The sequence below is a fragment of the Dendrobates tinctorius genome, unplaced genomic scaffold, assembly GCF_039654945.1.
Source record: "Dendrobates tinctorius isolate UK_male_01 unplaced genomic scaffold, ASM3965494v1 ptg000201l, whole genome shotgun sequence".
NCBI classification, from domain to species: domain Eukaryota; kingdom Metazoa; phylum Chordata; class Amphibia; order Anura; family Dendrobatidae; genus Dendrobates; species Dendrobates tinctorius.
The window spans coordinates 9,374,728-9,391,859 of record NW_027361868.1 but is presented as its reverse complement, the minus strand read 5'-3'; the positions used below and the strand labels follow the sequence as shown (position 1 = coordinate 9,391,859).

Here is a 17,132-nt window from a genome sequence, read left to right as displayed (position 1 = left end):
GCTTTATGAGTCTCTGTCATCCATGTGAACGTTACAAGGAGACACCTCATCATACGAAGCAATTATCGCTCAGATCCAGATAACTGTGCACATCCCATGTAAACGAGCAACAAAAAAAATAAATAATGAAAAATGGAACAAATGCAGCAGAAGAAGAAGACTATGATGATCATGAGGGAAGCAGTGACCTGCTCATTTAGGTGATTGTTTTCATATGGCATTCGCAACTTTTTAATCTATTTTTTTTTACTGATCCTTTTCTTATAAAAACATTCTATAGAATTTTATTTTATTGTTATTATAACATATTTTATGTGTATACAAACCTAGACAGCAGTAGTAATAGCAACGCGCTTTTTCAGGACCATGGGATATGGGAGATGTCAAAAAGTCTGGTTCACCAAGTTTTTTTAACAAATTTTCAAGTCTATTTTTCAATATGCACTCAACAAGGAAAAGTCATGGAATGATGGAAACCACAGGATGATAGACAAGCTACTGATCTGCAAATGATGGAAAAATGGAAACTACATTTTCAAAAACATCTGAAATTTTTCAGTCTGGAGTATGAGCGCCATATGCAGAAATCCCGGCACTTGCAGCCTCGGCTGCCATCAATGAGGTTATTAATGGTCGGCTGAGGAAGGTTTTGCCGCCCTGAATGCACTTGGACAAATCATCAAGATCCTCTGCTGGCAGCTCCTTTGTAATCAACGACCAATGATGTCCCCAAGACCGGAGATGCTATTTTGTGCTTTTTTTTCCCGCAAAATTTAATGAATCTTGTATGCCATATTGATGAATTTGAAGCAAAAATTGTTAGCGAAAACCACAAGTCAAAAAAGAAAAGTGACTTAAAAAAAAAAAAAAGCAAACGATGACTCAGGCCCCTAGAGTGCTAATCACTAGGCCATTGTGCAAATTCTGTATTTTATTTTCTGTAGCACAGATCACGCCAAGCATAGGAAAGTCAATGGGATGCAATCAACATTAGTTTCATTATGATTCGTGAAACCTCATCCAGGGTTTCGTTTATCAGGAAAGAGGAAGTGGCGTCCACCCAAAACCAAGATTATATGTCAATATGAAAATTACAGCCTAGGTCTCCAAACTGGCTACTATCTAGAGGTGTTTACCCATGGACCATGCAAAGCCTCGGATTCTGCCCATATTTGCCTGGAATGGCCCCAATTCATTGCCGTTTCTCCACTTTTCTAGAGTAATTTTCTTTTTTTTTTTTTTTTATTTAAAGGGAACCTGTCACCCCCCCAGGGCATTTTTCAGGCTCGTCTTTTTCTGACCCCTAGTAACGCTAAAATATCGACTTTTATAACTAGCTCCTCATACCTGTAATGTGTCCCATGGGTATGGTGGTCCCCCCGTATCAGCCGCCCACCATCTGTCCATCATGATGCCCCTGTGCATCGCTGCATCCTATTGTTTTGAATGCCGCCTGCGCTGCGACAAGAGTTCTCGGGCATGCGCAGTGCACGCTGCCCGAGAACCGACATCCGGCTATTGCGCCTGCGCATTGTGGAGGCCTCAGATCCCGCCCCGCAGTGTGTTATGATGTATTCACACTGCGGGGCTGGGGCCTCCACAACACGCAGGCGCAATAGCCTGATGTCGGTTCTCGGGCAGCGTGCACTGCGCATGCCCGAGAACACTTGTCACAGCGTAGGCACCGGCATTCAAAACAGGAGGATGCAGCGACGCACAGGGGCATCATGATGGACAGATGGTGGGCGGCGCCGAGACACCAGACAGGCATGATGGACGGATGGTAGGCGGCTGATACAGGGGGACACACCATACCTATGGGACACATTACAGGTGTGAGGAGCTATTTATAAAAGTCGATATTTCAGCGTTACTAGGGTCAGAAAAAGAAGAGCCACCTTCACAGAATGCAGCCTTAATGCTGCTGACGGTGGCTCTTTAACTGAAAAACGCCCTGGGGGGGGTGACATGTCTTTTTTTTGTATTTTTCCTCAACAACTTTGCTTATCTAGATGTTTCAGACAGATTCATGAAGCGTGACTTTTTTATGCTTCTCACTCCAGTCCCTGCACTGGAGTATGGTTTCTGGAGAATTCTTCATTATGGCACATTTTTCTGTGACTTTTTGATGGATTTTAACCAGAACTTGTTAAAAATAAAAACAAAGAGCATTTTTTATCTTGTGCAAAATTCACGAACCATGTGACATATTTGGCGCAAAAAACATCAGCAAATATCACAAGACAAAAATAAAAAGGGACTTTGATAAATCTCATAACTAAAGAATCAGGGACCCGAGAGCAGAGATGGCATATAACTTTTTTTGCTTGCGGGTTTTGCTACCAGGCATATGTCAATCCCGCCGAAGCAACAGATGGAGGGTGGAGCACAATAAAGTGGCTGAAAGCAATGCGTACAGAGATAAGTGGCCATCACTGCTGGAGATGAGCTATGGGGTTGTTAGCAGAGGCGCAGCTGGAGTCTCATGGGTTCAGCTTCTTAGACGTCTCCACGTAACCAATGACATGGGAGTTATAGTCTAGACCAGTGATGGCGAACCTTTTTGAGACTGAGTGCCCAAACTGCAACCTAAAACCCTATTATTTCTGATGAAGTGCCAACACGTGCCAAATGCCCCATCATTGTCCACTTCTTGCATTAATATGCCCCATCATGATCCCCTTCATGCAGAAATATGTCCCATCATGATCCCCTTCATGCAGAAATATGCCCCATCATGATCCCCTTCATGTAGAATTGTAGAAATTGCCCATTCCACCACCTCCATCATTTCCTCGCCCCCATCACCATCATTGCCCTTTCCCCATCACCGCGATCATTGGCCCTCTCCCCACCACTCCCATCATTGGCCCTCTCCACACCACTCCCATCATTGGCCCTCTCCTCATTACTCCCATCATTGGCCCTCTCCTCATTACTCCCATCATTGGTCCTCTCCCCATCACCGCCATCAGCAGCTTCCGTCCTCTCACACAGTGAGCGGCGCGGCCGTGGCTGGATGACATCATCATTCAGCTCTGCGGTCGCTCAATGTGTGAGGCTGCAAACTGCACCTCCGGATCAATGAGGCGATGCCGCGTGCCAGCTGAGAGGGCTCTGCGTGCCCTCTCTGGCACGCATGTCATAGGTTCGCCATCAGTGGTCTAGACCATGGTGCAGAAACAAGAAAAGTCACAAGCTTCAGAAACGGCGGCTATTCCGGCCCTTGCCGCGAACTTTACTGGTGCGATTATGCAGTTGCCATAGTTTGCATTCGTGCACAAAGAAGAGTTTTGGAACTTTGGAAACGATGCCATGTTCTTGTAAGATGACCCACCTGGCCCTGACTTACACACGTGTGTAATGTTGTGTCTTACTGACCTCCATCATGTCGTTCTGTGAGTAACGACCACTTGTGTCATGGCTGCAGCGGTAGAATGACGGCCGGCCTTGTGATCTCTCGGCACTGGAGTGCACTTAGCGGTGCCTGCTTGTGGATGGAATGAATGCGCACAATTCTCAGGTATATTACACAGATATTTTATAGCAAAAAGTTTTCCCACAGAAATATAAAAAGAATTATTTTCCATCCCCTAAAATCTAGAGTAGGCATTTCGTTGCGGCGGCTGGACCTGTGGCTGCTGCTGTAGTCGTACTTGCTGAGTGTAGGGGTCTTCCAAGGACTTGACGAAGATGCTGGTCTTGGGGCCGGTCTTCCAAAGGATTCCGTTGGAGTCTACGACAGAAGCTTCTACGGTGATCTGGTGCGTCCCGAGGACTGCCAGGTTTAACAGGAACTGGGTGCTGAAATAATCATTGTGGGGCTCAACGCGCTGCTCTATCTCAGTCCTCACCGCCTCCGCTGGCAACTTCATAAAAAAAAAAAAAAAGGAACAGAAAACAATAAGTAATGTTCTCAAGGTCAGCTGCATAGCTGCATTTGCCATTTTCACAGTATGGTACCTCAAAAAACATAATTAGGGAGAATAGGTCGGGCAGAGTTTTTGCATTTGCTTGCCTTGATAATGGGCAAAATTTTACAAAAACATTGCTGAATCCTGGGCACATGGACCTCAAATTTAAAAGGAGCTATCTAGTGAAGATAACCCTTGTCCATGGGGGGCTGTTCTATGATCCAAAGAAAGGAGACACAATAGTGTGCCCCCATACATGGTTGGCCTCCTCTTAGTGACTGCCATGTAGAAATGAGCAAGAAAGGTTTGTACCACCATGGTCCGGTGTCCAAGTCGGTGCTCAACATCAGCCAAGACCAAGGCACTGTGAACTTCTCAAAAGTTGGCGCTTCTTGTGATTATTAGGCAATGCCATGGTGACACAGACATCATAATGCAACATGAAGCCTAGTGATAAGGCCTCTGGTCGCGGGGGTAGCTTAGTAATCATGGGACCCCCAAGATTCTGGCCAAGGCAAGTCACACTACCCTGGTTTGGCTGCCACACCGTACGGACCCCAACGCCAGACCATAACCTGCCAATATTTGCGCTCAGCTCCACTGCTGCCATGTAATACCGGAAGGAAGTGTACGGTCAACGAAGGCCTTCCCCAAGTGTTCACAGCTGATCGCTGGGGGTCCAGACCCTCAATAGACAATATCTTTAATTATAGAAATGTATATAGTAGATGGACAGCTCACTGGGGTCTTCTGTGGGGGGTCTGATTCCAGCAACCCCTCCCCCCGATCCGGATAACAAGGTTCTCCATTCCCAAGCCAAGAGTTTGTCCCCAAGACCATCCACTCTCAATGTATATGGGAAAAAAAAACTTTAGACCCCATTATGTAGGATTAGAGGTGGATATGGCCCCCCCAAGCCTCAATATTTTATCAGATTGTAAAGCAATTTGTATTGCCAGATAAATGCAGAACATACACGGCATGAGAAAAGTATGTGCTGTGCAGAGCGCCCCCTGCAGTGGGTGAGAACTTACCTATAGCAATCGGGTAATGGCTGTAAGATTTGACCATTCACTAGTAAAACAACTGCTGGACTTGTTCGCTATACAAAATGGACGTACCGGTATATTTTTTTATTTTCTTTGTGTATCCAGCACCTTCACATCTCTGCTCTTTCATCTTCTTTATACTCGTTTGGTTTTATAAAATAAAGAATTAGATGTAGCGTTGGGATGACAATCTGTGACGGCTGCGCCAAGGCTTTACCAATTAATACAGCTCGCAGACATGTCACTTGGCATCAGGGCGCGGGGGAGCCGCCAGCGATGTGCCGCTTTGGAGATGACGCTCCGAGGCTTCTACGGAGGCCAGAAATCTGTGACCTTCTGAATACATGAATGTGAAATGACTCTCCTGCTGGGAAGCCTCTCTGCTATATATATATATATATATATATATATATATATATATATATATATATATATATATATATATATATATATATATATATATATATATAGAGGAAAAAAAAATCTACAAATATAAAATGTTTGTTTTTTTTTCTTCATTAAATGCACTGTAAAGATTGCAACTTCTCCATAAGAGGTACTCATTGGGGTATGCAGTGCAAATCGAAAACTGCGCAAAAATAAAAATAAAATTGTTCCACAGTTACGAGGGGCGCCTGAAAAGTTTGAGGCCCACCCATGAAATCTTTTTTGCATGGTCTTGTTTTGCAATGCAATATGTTATTTAGTTAGTTGAATGGTCTCATGAGAAATCTGGATTTATTTTGATTTTTTTGTTTCCGTTACAGCATTTTAAAGATGAGTCGCAAGGCTGAAATATGGAAATGGAGAAGTTGGCAAAGTTCACACATCGGCTGTTGCAATGGCTGCAATTCCACCTTCCACCAAGGTGCCTTTTCATCTGTGGGAATAGGTGATAGTCCAAGGGAGCCAAATCAGGGGAATAGGATGGGTGCTGAAGCAGTTGGAAACCACAGGAGTGAATTGCAGCAGCCGATGTGTGAACTTTGCCAGCTTCTCCATTTCCATATTTCAGCCTTGCGAACCAACTTTAAAATGCTGTAACGGAAACAAAAAAAATCAAAATAAATCCAGATTGCTCATGAGACCATTCAACTAACTAAATAACATATTGCATTGCAAAACAAGACCATGCAAAAAAGATTTCATGGGTGGGCCTCGAAGTTTTCAGGCGCCCCTCGTACATATGTAAGTTTGCACCATAGCAGGAGTAAGATTAGGCCACTCACAAACAATGCCGAGCGCTTCTGTGTTCTCTATCAGATCCACTGTCACACGTAGCTGGCAGCGACCCAAAATCGCACATGTCGGACACTTATCTCCCCTGACGTCATTTGTGGGATCAGACATTTATTGATGGATCCACTTTAAGAAAAGTCGCTTTACTGGAGAATATTTGGGTTCATACAAGTCTGATCCGAAGGTGGCACCGGAAGAGTCATCATTTATGGCAATCACCCTTCCCTCGCCTTGTATATTTTTTGCATTGCATGTAACGGTGCGTGATGGTCGGAGCCACATTCTCCCTTTAAGGCCTCTTTCAAACTTCCGTTTTTTACAATCAGTCACAATCCGCCAGGTTTTGAAAAAAAACGGATCCTCAGTTCTTTTTTGAGGATCCGTTTTTTTCCCCATTGACTTGCATTAATGGCGGATTGTGACGGATTGCTGTCCGTTGCATCCGTTTTTTTTGAGGATCCGCCATCCAGACACTCATTTAACCCGAAATTAATTAATTCATATCTCTCTCTCTCGGCCAGTGTTTCCTTTAAATTTCCTCATTTTCAGGATCCGTCTCAAAACGGATCCTGTGCCATCCGTTCACATCAGTTAAGAACGGATCCGCTTGTCTGACTTTTTGGCGTATTTGAACTCATGCAAAAAACTGAAGTGTGAAAGAGGCCTAACGTTTTTTTTTTTTTTTTTTTATATCAAATCTTAAAATTTGCAGATACAGATTTGGGAATGAAATGTAGCACACTGGCGTTATGTCATCACAAAGTTGTGAGGTTCTGTGGGCAGAATAAGTCTACGAGTACAATGAGGATTATTCTCAACATTAAAATATATCCAAATAATGGGCGACTACATGTAGACCCCTACCGAGCCCGAGAACGCGGCTCTAAAATGCCCTTTTGGAAGTCCCATTCATAATTTCAATAATTTATTCCTTTAAAGAATCAATGGAGAGGTGGCTTGAAGGCAAATAATCCTTAAAAGGGGTTTTCTGGGTTTGCAAAAGTTCCTGCTTGCAGGAAACAAACAATAAAAAAAATTAATAAATAAGTGCTCTGCTAGCCCTCCCTGGGTCCAGCATGGTTTCCAGACAATGAGGAAGTTGTATTATTCCACATTTTCCTTTGAGGAAATGCACACGGAAAATTAATTGCATATTACGGTAGTGGCATGGTGAGCGAGATTTTCTCTCATACATCCCAGAGAACTCTGCGGAGTAAAGTAACGTGGATGTATGTGGACTTACTTTGCAGTCTTGCCCGGGTTTGCTCTGCAGGGTGGAGGAAACGGTGAGACAGACAGACTGGATCTTGCGGAACAGGCCGGGTTTGGAGCCATGCTGAACTACCCCCTCCACCTTCAGCGCCATCTGCTGGTTGCTCTGCACAGCTATAGGTTCTGTGGGATTGCGGGGTGACGGAGACAGGGCCAGCTAATCAGGAGGAAAGAAGATGATGACTATTCGTTTTGCATAGATGAAGCTTTAGTGATTTGATTGATGCAGACATTTAATAACTATACTTAAAATAACAAATGGCTTTTTTTAAACTGTGCATTACTTTCCCTCCTTAAATCCAGCACAGAGTTTCTCTTGTCTGCAGCGCTGATGTCACATCGACAGCGCTGCAACCAATCGGTGACCTTAGCGGCTGTGAGCAGCTCGTGCCGCCAACTTGAGCAAAGAAACTAAGTGCTGCAGACAGTAACAGACAGCAGCAACGGAGTCGACGACTCAGTATTGGACCTGGAAGGCAGACGTTTTCCAAAACTGGAAAACTCCTTTAAAAAAAACAAACAAAAAAAAACAAAAAAACACCTTTTAATTTTATTGAGAAGTTAAATGTAAACTATTGCTCTCTAAAGTGAAGAATTCCCGCTCCTATGATGAATCAATAATAATAATCTATAACGGACATCACATAATGCCGTCCCCCCACTTCTGTGTGCAGGTCACCGGGGAGAAAAAGCTCCCGCAATGGACCAGTGAGCTGGAGGGTTATATTGGGACAGTCAGTCTTTGTTTCCTCCACCACTGTGCCTGACCGCCAATGTCCGTCGTACATGAAGTGACACATGCTGCTATCCCGAGGCGAGACCCCGCTGGTGGCAGAGCTTCTGAACACTCCAGATATTTTAACCTCAAACGTTGCAGATTCAGCGAAGATACAGAAATGTCCGCGAAGCAACCTGATTCTTCTTGAAGCATTTTAAGGACACTTGTATATATCATACTTCTCATAAAATTAAAGGGAACACTTACACAACACAATGTAACTCCAAGTCAATCATATTTCTGTGATATCAACCTGTCCAGTTATGAAGCAACACTGATTGTGAATCAATTTCTCCTGCTGTTGTGCAAATGGAACAGACAACAGGTAGAAATAATCAGAAATTAGCAAGGCACCCCCTATAAAGGAGTGGTTCTGCAGGGGGTGACTACAGACCATTTCTCTGTTCTCGTACTTTTGCCTGTTGTTTTGGTCACTTTGCCCTTCATCACTGCTCTCACCCCTAGAGGTACGTACAGTAGCACGAGGTGATGTCTACAGCCTACAGAAGTTGCTCAGGTAGTGCAGCTTATCCAGAATGGCACATCAATGCGAGCTGTGGCAAGGAGGTCACCAGAAAAAAGTCAGAGATGCTTACCTGCCCAGGCCTCCAAATAAATGCACTATCAGGGTGCAGTGGACCCAATTAAAGATGGTAGCAACACAGGTGTAATACCGAAGAAACAACCACTCTCAACCTACCAATCCATGGAGATGCGCGTTGGGGTGGGCAGGATCACGGGTCCACTAGGTAATACTTCATGCTTCTTTTCTCCTGTTTTTTAGCTGCTTGGTTGTTATTGTAAATGGGAATTTCTGTTTAACACTGGTTTTTATTTCTATGCATATGGACACTGTCATTTATTTCATATATTTAAAACTTGGTTACTTACATTCTTTCCCTTTGCACTTTCTCCAAGCTTTTGTCTATTCGATTCATGTGATGGTTTTTTTGCCTAGTGGTTAACCGTTTACCTGCCTGTCGATTACCACTGCTGTTCCTGTACTTTTAGTGTTAAAATTATTGTTCTTATCCAATAAAATTTTGTATTTTACTATTCATGAGTTGTGCACTTTCCTTTTTTTGGATTTCCTGTTACTCTGCACGGTATACTCTTTCCTATAGCCGTTGGTCTGGTATATAGGTTTTTACATATGCAGGTGCAGTGGCCCTGGTTTCCTACTGATGCATGACAATGCTAGGCCTCAGGTGAGTAGTTCCTGTATGATGAAGGCAACGATGCTATGCGCTGGCCTGCCTGTTCCCCAGACCTGAATCCAAACGAGCACATCTGGGACATCATGTCTCGTTCCATCCACCAACAACACTGTGCACTACAGACTGTCCAGGCGTTAATGGATGCTTTAATCCAGGTCTGGTGGGAGATCCCTCAGGAGAACATCCTCTGCCTCATCAGGAGCATGCCCAGGCGTTGTAGGGAGGTCATACAGGCACGTGGAGGCCACACACACTGCTGAGCATCATTTCCTTGTCTTAAGGCATTTCCACTGAAGTTGGATCAGCCTGTAATTTGATTGTCCACTTTTGAGTATCACTCCAAATCCAGACCTCCATGGGATTTGATTTACATGAATCATTTTTATGTTCTATTGTTCGCAAAGCATTCTACTATGTAATGAATAAAGATTTGCAACTGAAATATTTCATTCAGTGATATCTAGAATGTGGTATTTTAGTGTTCCCTTTATTTTTTTGAGCAGTATAAATATATAGTTTGGCCTATGCCCCATACAAGCCATTCTGCCAGGACCAGGTACATGGGTAGGACACTGAGCTGAAACCATTACTCCTTTAAGACTGAATTGATTTCAGATCATGTAAGCACCTCTCCGGGACTGTGCTGTTTTTTTTATTTCACTGCCAGAATGGTATCACTAATGTAAGTTTCCCGCCTCCTTATCAGCCGCCGCCGTCTTCTGCTCTCGGAGCCAGTTCTGTTGGTTGTGACCTGTCGGATGGCTCCAGTGTTTGCAGCGTGGACCGGACATCACTTCTCACTCACTGTAAGTTTGTGAAAGCCAGAGCGAGGAGCTCTTAGACATACACCGAGAGATTGTGACCGTTCGCTCTGACTTCTGGTCAGTCAGAAACTTCAGTCACAATATGGTGGAGAAGTACTGGAGCGACACCAGGAAGAGAAGATGGCGGCTGCTAAGTATAAGACTAGGGGCAGGGTACATGCACTATTGATACCACTCCTGTGGTGAAATAAGACGCCGGTGTGAGGCTTTACCAAGTGCCGATCGACTGTGCAAATCATTGTGCGCATGCTTAATGCTGCCAAAAACTGTATGGGAAAAACCGGGTAACATTGCCATCCTGTCTCCTTACAGCGTCAGGTTGTTAGCAGCACATGATAATTTTTATTGAACTTATTCATTGGAGAAACTTATTGGCCGGCTGATTGGCGGACAGTGTAAATGGAACAGATGCATCACTGCTACTCACTAGACCAGACACATTTTCCTTCTTTCCCCCCAAAAACAAGGTGTCTGTCTCTGATGTAAAACGCGTGAGGTCTCCTGTAGAATATGCAGCCTGCTGCAACACATTAACATATACCGTATATATAGAAGCGGGAAATGCCTCCTCCCCGCAGTGGTGCCGCTCGGCGAGCACAACACCGGCCGCTGGTTTACCTTGATACTCGTGGATTGCAGCTTCTGGAAGAAATACCTCTGGAAGGAGAGGGGCACTTTTAGGAGGCAGATGACTGCATTGCACAGGCATGAGGTGTGCTGAAAAATAATAAGCAGGCAGATTCTTAGGCACATACACTTTTCCGGAAACAGCACCACTTTCATCTGTGGGATATGTCTGCAACTGCAGCTTAGCCCAATTTAAGAAAATTTGGCTGAATTGCAAAACCACACACGACCCAAAAACAATAGTGGCGCTGTTTCTGGAAGAAAGCGACAATATTCGTCTAATCTTAGAACAGTCTTAGGAGCAAAGTAGATCACTCTAGGATCCATTTTTCATTTTATTATATCTCAGACAGGCATCAATGGAGCATAATCTGAATGTTAAAGGGGTACTCCTATCCCCAAGATCCTATCTCAATGTGTAGTAGGTGTAATAATAATAATAATAATAATAATAATAAATAATAGTAATATTAGCAAATACCTCCAATTACAAATGAAGCATATTTCTTCTGATTCACTGTGTCACTTACCCCATGTGCAGGGCATGTGCTTAGGTATCCATGGTTAAAACCACTAAACACCATCTGTCACTAGATGAGTGGTCGTAACCGTGGATTCCCAAGCTACTGCAATGCCCTGCACATGGGGTAAACAGCCAAAGATGTACTTTACTTATACATCTACAGTAGTATATATTTTTTTTATTAACTTATATTAATTTTGCTTATCACCAGGCCTTGGCCAGGCCCACTGTCCCCTTCGATAATACTGTTGGGTAAATTTTTTTTTATGAACACTTATTGGTATGCTTTTAGGAGGGATCGAGATAAAACCAGATTTCCTACTTGGGTTACTTCCTTTCTTCATTTGTTTCGCCATTTCTGATTCTGGACTGTTTAAAATGCAGACATGGCGTTGCAAAAAAAAAAAAAAAAGAGTCGAACCTATAACTATTTGCTGCCCCCCGACATCAACGAGTGCTTTGCAATAGCAGGAAATGATGTGATTATAAATAAAATGCTCTGTACGGTGACCGCCGCTCACTAATTCATACGTTTTTGCTCTCTCCAGGTCGTTCTATCACTGCCGTATTGTACAGTGCCCCCCGGTGTCCACAATTGTGACATACAGCGATGGTAACGGCAAGTGTATAAGACTACACACACATTAAAGGGGTTGCCCCTCTCCAGAAAATCCCTGAGAACGCCTTTAATGTCAGCAGGATTTACCAACAGATATTTGGGGATATGAGGACTGAATATGTTGGATTTTAACACAGCCAATCTGTATGTTCTGCTGGGATACAATTGTAACTAACTTTCCAATAAAAAAAAAATATCATGTATTTTGCTAAAGCGGTGTGTGCTTTTAACGTGGTAAAGTCCAGCAACTGCAAGAAAAAAATCTAAAATATCACATTTTTTGTAGAAATATAAATAATGAAGAAAAAAGAATTAAAAATGCATATTAGCGCCAATATCGACCCGTTTCGAGCTGTGCAAGCACTTAATCATGACTTGACAGCTAGCACAGCTCGAAACGTGTCGACGTTGGCGCCAATATGCCTTATTCATTTGGTTTTTTTCCCTTTCATCTTCATTTTTTATATTTCTACAATAAATGTGAAGTTTTAGATTTTTTTCTCGCAGCTGCTGAATCTTCCCTTCCCCTTTCCTATGGCTTTCATACACAGGAAACCAGTCTGAAGTCTCCGTGCACTGCACCTTCATTCCAGGCATTTCCCAATCCGGTGAGCTGATGGTTGTTTTTCTTTCTTTACGTGATTTTTACAAATCTGTATATGATCATTGATTTGGTAGTTGTAAGGATTATGGTACATTTTTTACTTTTACCAAAATTTTAGGACAACTTTCAAGTCATGCTATGTATGTTTAAACCAGCATTAGGTAGACTTATCACAATTTTGCCATGTTTTTGGGAAATTTGTGGCATTAAGAAAAAATAAAACAGTTCATTAGCTACAAATCCATAAAACTCCAGACAACTCAACTCTCCAGTTGGACAATAACGGGTGCAATACATGCTGGGAAGTAATGAAAGAACGTTCCAGCACCTATAGTGCTGGCAGCATGCTATTGAAGTAGAAATGACAGTTGGTGGATACATCAAAATCAGATATGAGGGGTAAGTGCCCTCAATACTTTAATCATACAGTGCGCTACCTATTTATAAAGTACAGTGAAGGTCCATAAGAACACGGAGTGTAAACCTTGGTGCACATGCAACAGGTTGGGAAACCTGGGCTCTAGGTCTTTATAGAAGTATAGACTTATATTTGGCATTTAGAAATATTTCTCCACTTACCAGGTAAGAGACTGGTGGATGCTTTCTGCCCAGGAGCTCTACCTCCTCCAGAACCTGGTTAAAGACAGACATCATCCTGCGCTCATACTCGCTGTCAGCTTGTAAAGAACCGCTGAAACTGTTTTCCTGAAAACTAGAAATGCAGAAAAATAAACAATACACAGGAATCTGGGGGATTTTGGAGGTACTAAAGGGACTCCATAACCCTCAAAATGCTTTTTAAATTAGTTATATAGTGTCGTAGTGGACTTATCCCTTATAACAACCATACTAGCAATGTACTTATTACTGGTTCCGGGTTAGAAAAAAAATAACTTAATTTGTATGCAAATGAGGGGGCCTTGTTGAACCCATGGCGGGGCCAAGCGTTTGGGCAGTCACACCCCATCCTTTGTATATTTGGGGCTTTCCCTTGCTTCTGACTGACCATGCTCATTTCCCAGACCCAGCAATGTTGGAACGCTGCCAGAGTGTGTGCACTGACAATGCCTAACTATGCCTGGCCATGAGCACACACAGTGATAGATGTTTTCTCCTTACCGTCTACTTTCTGCTGACACTGCTTGCTACACTAATATACCTGGAAGTGTAGTAAGCGGCTACAGAGGACAGGCGAAGAGTAAATGCGCGCTGCTACTGAGTTCACTGCGGCTGAAGGGAAGAAATAACGCCAGTGATGAGCACAATGCTACTGAGTTTACTGTTTACTCCAATACTGAATAGGTGATTATCCCCACTGCCACCAAAGATAATACACTTTGGGATGTATTACTGTAGCGTCAACCAAAAAAAAACAAAAAAAAAAAAAAACAGGTAGGCAAACTTGCCCAGCCATTGTGTGCGCAGAAACAGTGGCAGTGGCAGTGCAGACACTGGAAATGCTCAGACAGTGCTCGCTCTGAGAAGCGACCACTGTCAACCAGAAGCGAGGGAAGGACCCAAATATACAAATAAGAGGGCATAACAGTCCGGCAAACTTTTGGTCCCGCCATGGGTGCAACGAAAACCCCTCATTTGCATACAAATTAAAAGTTATTTTCTCAGACACTGAAACAATAACAGGTATGATTTTTATAGGGCATAAGTCCCTTACAACACTGTATAGCTTATTTAACATGCATTTTGGGGGTAACAGACTTTCTTTAAAGTTGAAGTAATACTTTATATCTAGGACCCTCACCCGAGTCACCAAAGAAAAAGAAGATTTTTGTGTACTCACCGTAAAATCTCAGCCTCTAATTGGGGGACACAGAACCATGGGTGTTATGCTGCTGTCCACTAGGAGGCGACACTATGCATAATCTGAAAAAGATTAACTATAGCTCCTCCTCTGCAGTATACACCCCTGGACGGCGTCAGCCTTCTCCAGTTTTGTGCAAAAGCATTATGAGGAACATAACAGAAACAACATAACCATGCCTGTAAGAAGGCCACTATGTACGAGCTCAAAGAACAATATGAGAACTCAACCGTAACAACGGCCCGTTAAGGGCAACAGGGTGGGAGCTGTGTCCCCCAATTAGAGGCTAAGAGAAAGAGATTTTATGGTGAGTACACAAAAATCTCCTTTACTCTGTCGCCTCATTGGGGGACACAGAACCATGGAACGTCCCAAAGCAGTCCCTGGGTGGGAAGCAATGGACGAATATTGTGCTAGAAGGTCCCTAAACTTGGGGCACTGCCGCCTGCAGATACCGTCTACCCAGGCTCGCATCCGCTGAGGACTGGGTATGAACACTGTAGTGTTTCGTAAACGTGTGTAGGCTAGTCCAAGTGGCCGCCTTACACACTTGTTGTGCCGAAGCCAGGTGCCGAATGGCCCAGGAGGCCCCTACTGCCTGCGTAGAGTGTGCCGTGATACTGGCCGGAAGAGGAGAATTGTTAAGGTGGTAAGCCTCGTATGGTGGACTTGATCCACCTGGCAAGGGTAGCTTTGGAAGCCGGCAGACCCTTGTGAACGCCTTCCGGAAGAAGGAAAAGGGAATCAGACTTCCGGAAGGGTGCAGTCCTAGACATGTATATATGCAATGCCCTGACGAGGTCAAGCGTATGCAGAGCCTTCTCCACTCTATGAACCGGAAGCGGGCAAAGGGATGGCAGTGAAATTTCCTCATTGAGGTGGAAGTTGGACACAACCTTCGGAAGGAAGGATGGTACTGTACGGAGAACCACCTTGTCCTGGTGAAAGGCTAGGAAGGGCCGTCTGCAGGAGAGTGCTCACAATTCAGACACCCTGCTTAGTGAGGTGATTGCCACCAGAAAAACCACCTTCTGTGGCAGAAGGCGGAGTGGGACTTCCTTAAGGGGTTCGAAAGGTGGTGCCTGCAATGCTGTCAGGACCAGGTTGAGGTCCCACGTTTCCAGTGGACGCCTGTAGGGGGGAACTAATCGGGAAACTCCCTGGAGAAAAATCCTTACTTGCGGCTTGTTAGCAATACGCCTTTGGAAAAGCACCGAAAGCGCTGACACCTGGCTCTTAAGCGAACCTAGGGATAGCCTGGCGTCCAGGCCCGATTGAAGAAAACCAAAGTACCTTTGGGAGGGAATAAGGGAGTGGGACCTGTCGGCGAGATTCGCACCAGGTAAAGAAAGCTCTCCAGGTACGGTAATAGATCTTGGCGGAGGCTGGCTTCCTTGCCCTGATCATGGTCGTAATGACATCCGGTGAGAGCCCTGCCTGGGTTAGAACCCAGGTCTCAAGGGCCACGCCGTCAAATTGAGAGCCCCTGAGTTCTGATGGTAGAACGGACCTTGTGACAGAAGGTCGTGACGGTCGGGAAGACGCCAGGGGGCGTCTGCTGTAAGTTGTAAGATGTCGGCGTACCATGTACGTCTGGGCCAGTCTGGCGCAATCAGGATGGTTGGAACTCCCTCGTGTTTGATCTTCCTCACGACTCTGGAGATCAGGGGGAGGGGTGGAAAAATGTACAGAAGCTGGAACTGGGTCCAGTCCTGAATCAGGGCATCCACTCCGAGCGACCGCGGGTCGCGTGTCCTGGCCGTGAAATTGGAGACCTTGGCATTGAGATGGGATGCCATTAGGTGCACGTCCGGGATCCCCCAGCGATGGCAGATCTGGTGAAAAATTTCGGGATGGAGAGACCACTCCCCCCCCCCCCCCCCCGAGTCCATTCCTTGTCTGCTGAGGAAGTCGGCTTCCCAGTTGTCCACACCCGGAATGTGGACCGCAGAGAGTACCGACCTCGTGTCTTCCGCCCAGTGGAGGATATGTGCCACTTCTCTCATCGCCTGGGTACTGCGGGTCCCGCCTTGGCGATTCACATATGCCACCGCTGTGGCATTGTCCGACTGTATCCTGACATGAGAGGCTGCCAGCAAGTGATGAAAGGCTCTCAATGCCAGGAAGATGGCCCGAATTTCCAGGATGTTGATGGTCAAAGTCACTTCCACTGGTGACCACTTGCCTTGTGCCCTGTGATGTAGGTGCACCGCACCCCAACCTGTCAGGCTTGCATCGGTGGTCAGGACCTTCCATTGACCTGAGAGAAATGATTTTCCCCTTGCAAGCGAAGTTGGCTTGAGCCACCAGTGTAGGGACCTCCTGGTTGACGATGTTAGCTGGAACTCCCTGTTGCGGGAGAAAGGATTCATGTCCCAGGACTTGAGGATGGCTAGTTGAAGAGGCCTGAGGTGAAACTGGGCAAATGGCACCACCTCCATTGCTGCTGCCATCCTGCCGAGGACTCTCATGGCAAACCGGAGAGATCGGGGGGGATTGCGGAGGAGTATGCGAACTCCCAGACGGCGAGCCAGTGCCTTGTCCCTGGGAAGGAGCACCAGACCCCAGGAATGTCAGAGACTGACTCGGGGTAGTCGATGACTTTTGCAAGTTGACTAACCAGCCCAGGCGACTCAGAATGTCGATT

The 17,132-nt window shown here is 45.0% G+C and overlaps 1 protein-coding gene across 1 annotated transcript in view; it reads right to left on the bottom strand.

Annotated features, from left to right (window-relative positions):
- Positions 1 to 3,524: 3,524 nt before the first annotated feature.
- Positions 3,525 to 17,132, bottom strand: part of INTS7 (integrator complex subunit 7) — a 60,429-nt gene continuing 46,821 nt past the window's right edge. Inside the window, exons 17-20 of the mRNA XM_073553391.1 lie at positions 13,246 to 13,378; positions 10,912 to 11,010; positions 7,446 to 7,631; positions 3,525 to 3,869 (exon numbers count right to left, since the gene is read on the bottom strand). Of these exons, the coding sequence (XP_073409492.1) occupies positions 3,594 to 3,869; positions 7,446 to 7,631; positions 10,912 to 11,010; positions 13,246 to 13,378 (694 nt within the window). The 3' untranslated portion in view covers positions 3,525 to 3,593. The remainder of the gene's footprint in view (positions 3,870 to 7,445; positions 7,632 to 10,911; positions 11,011 to 13,245; positions 13,379 to 17,132) is intronic.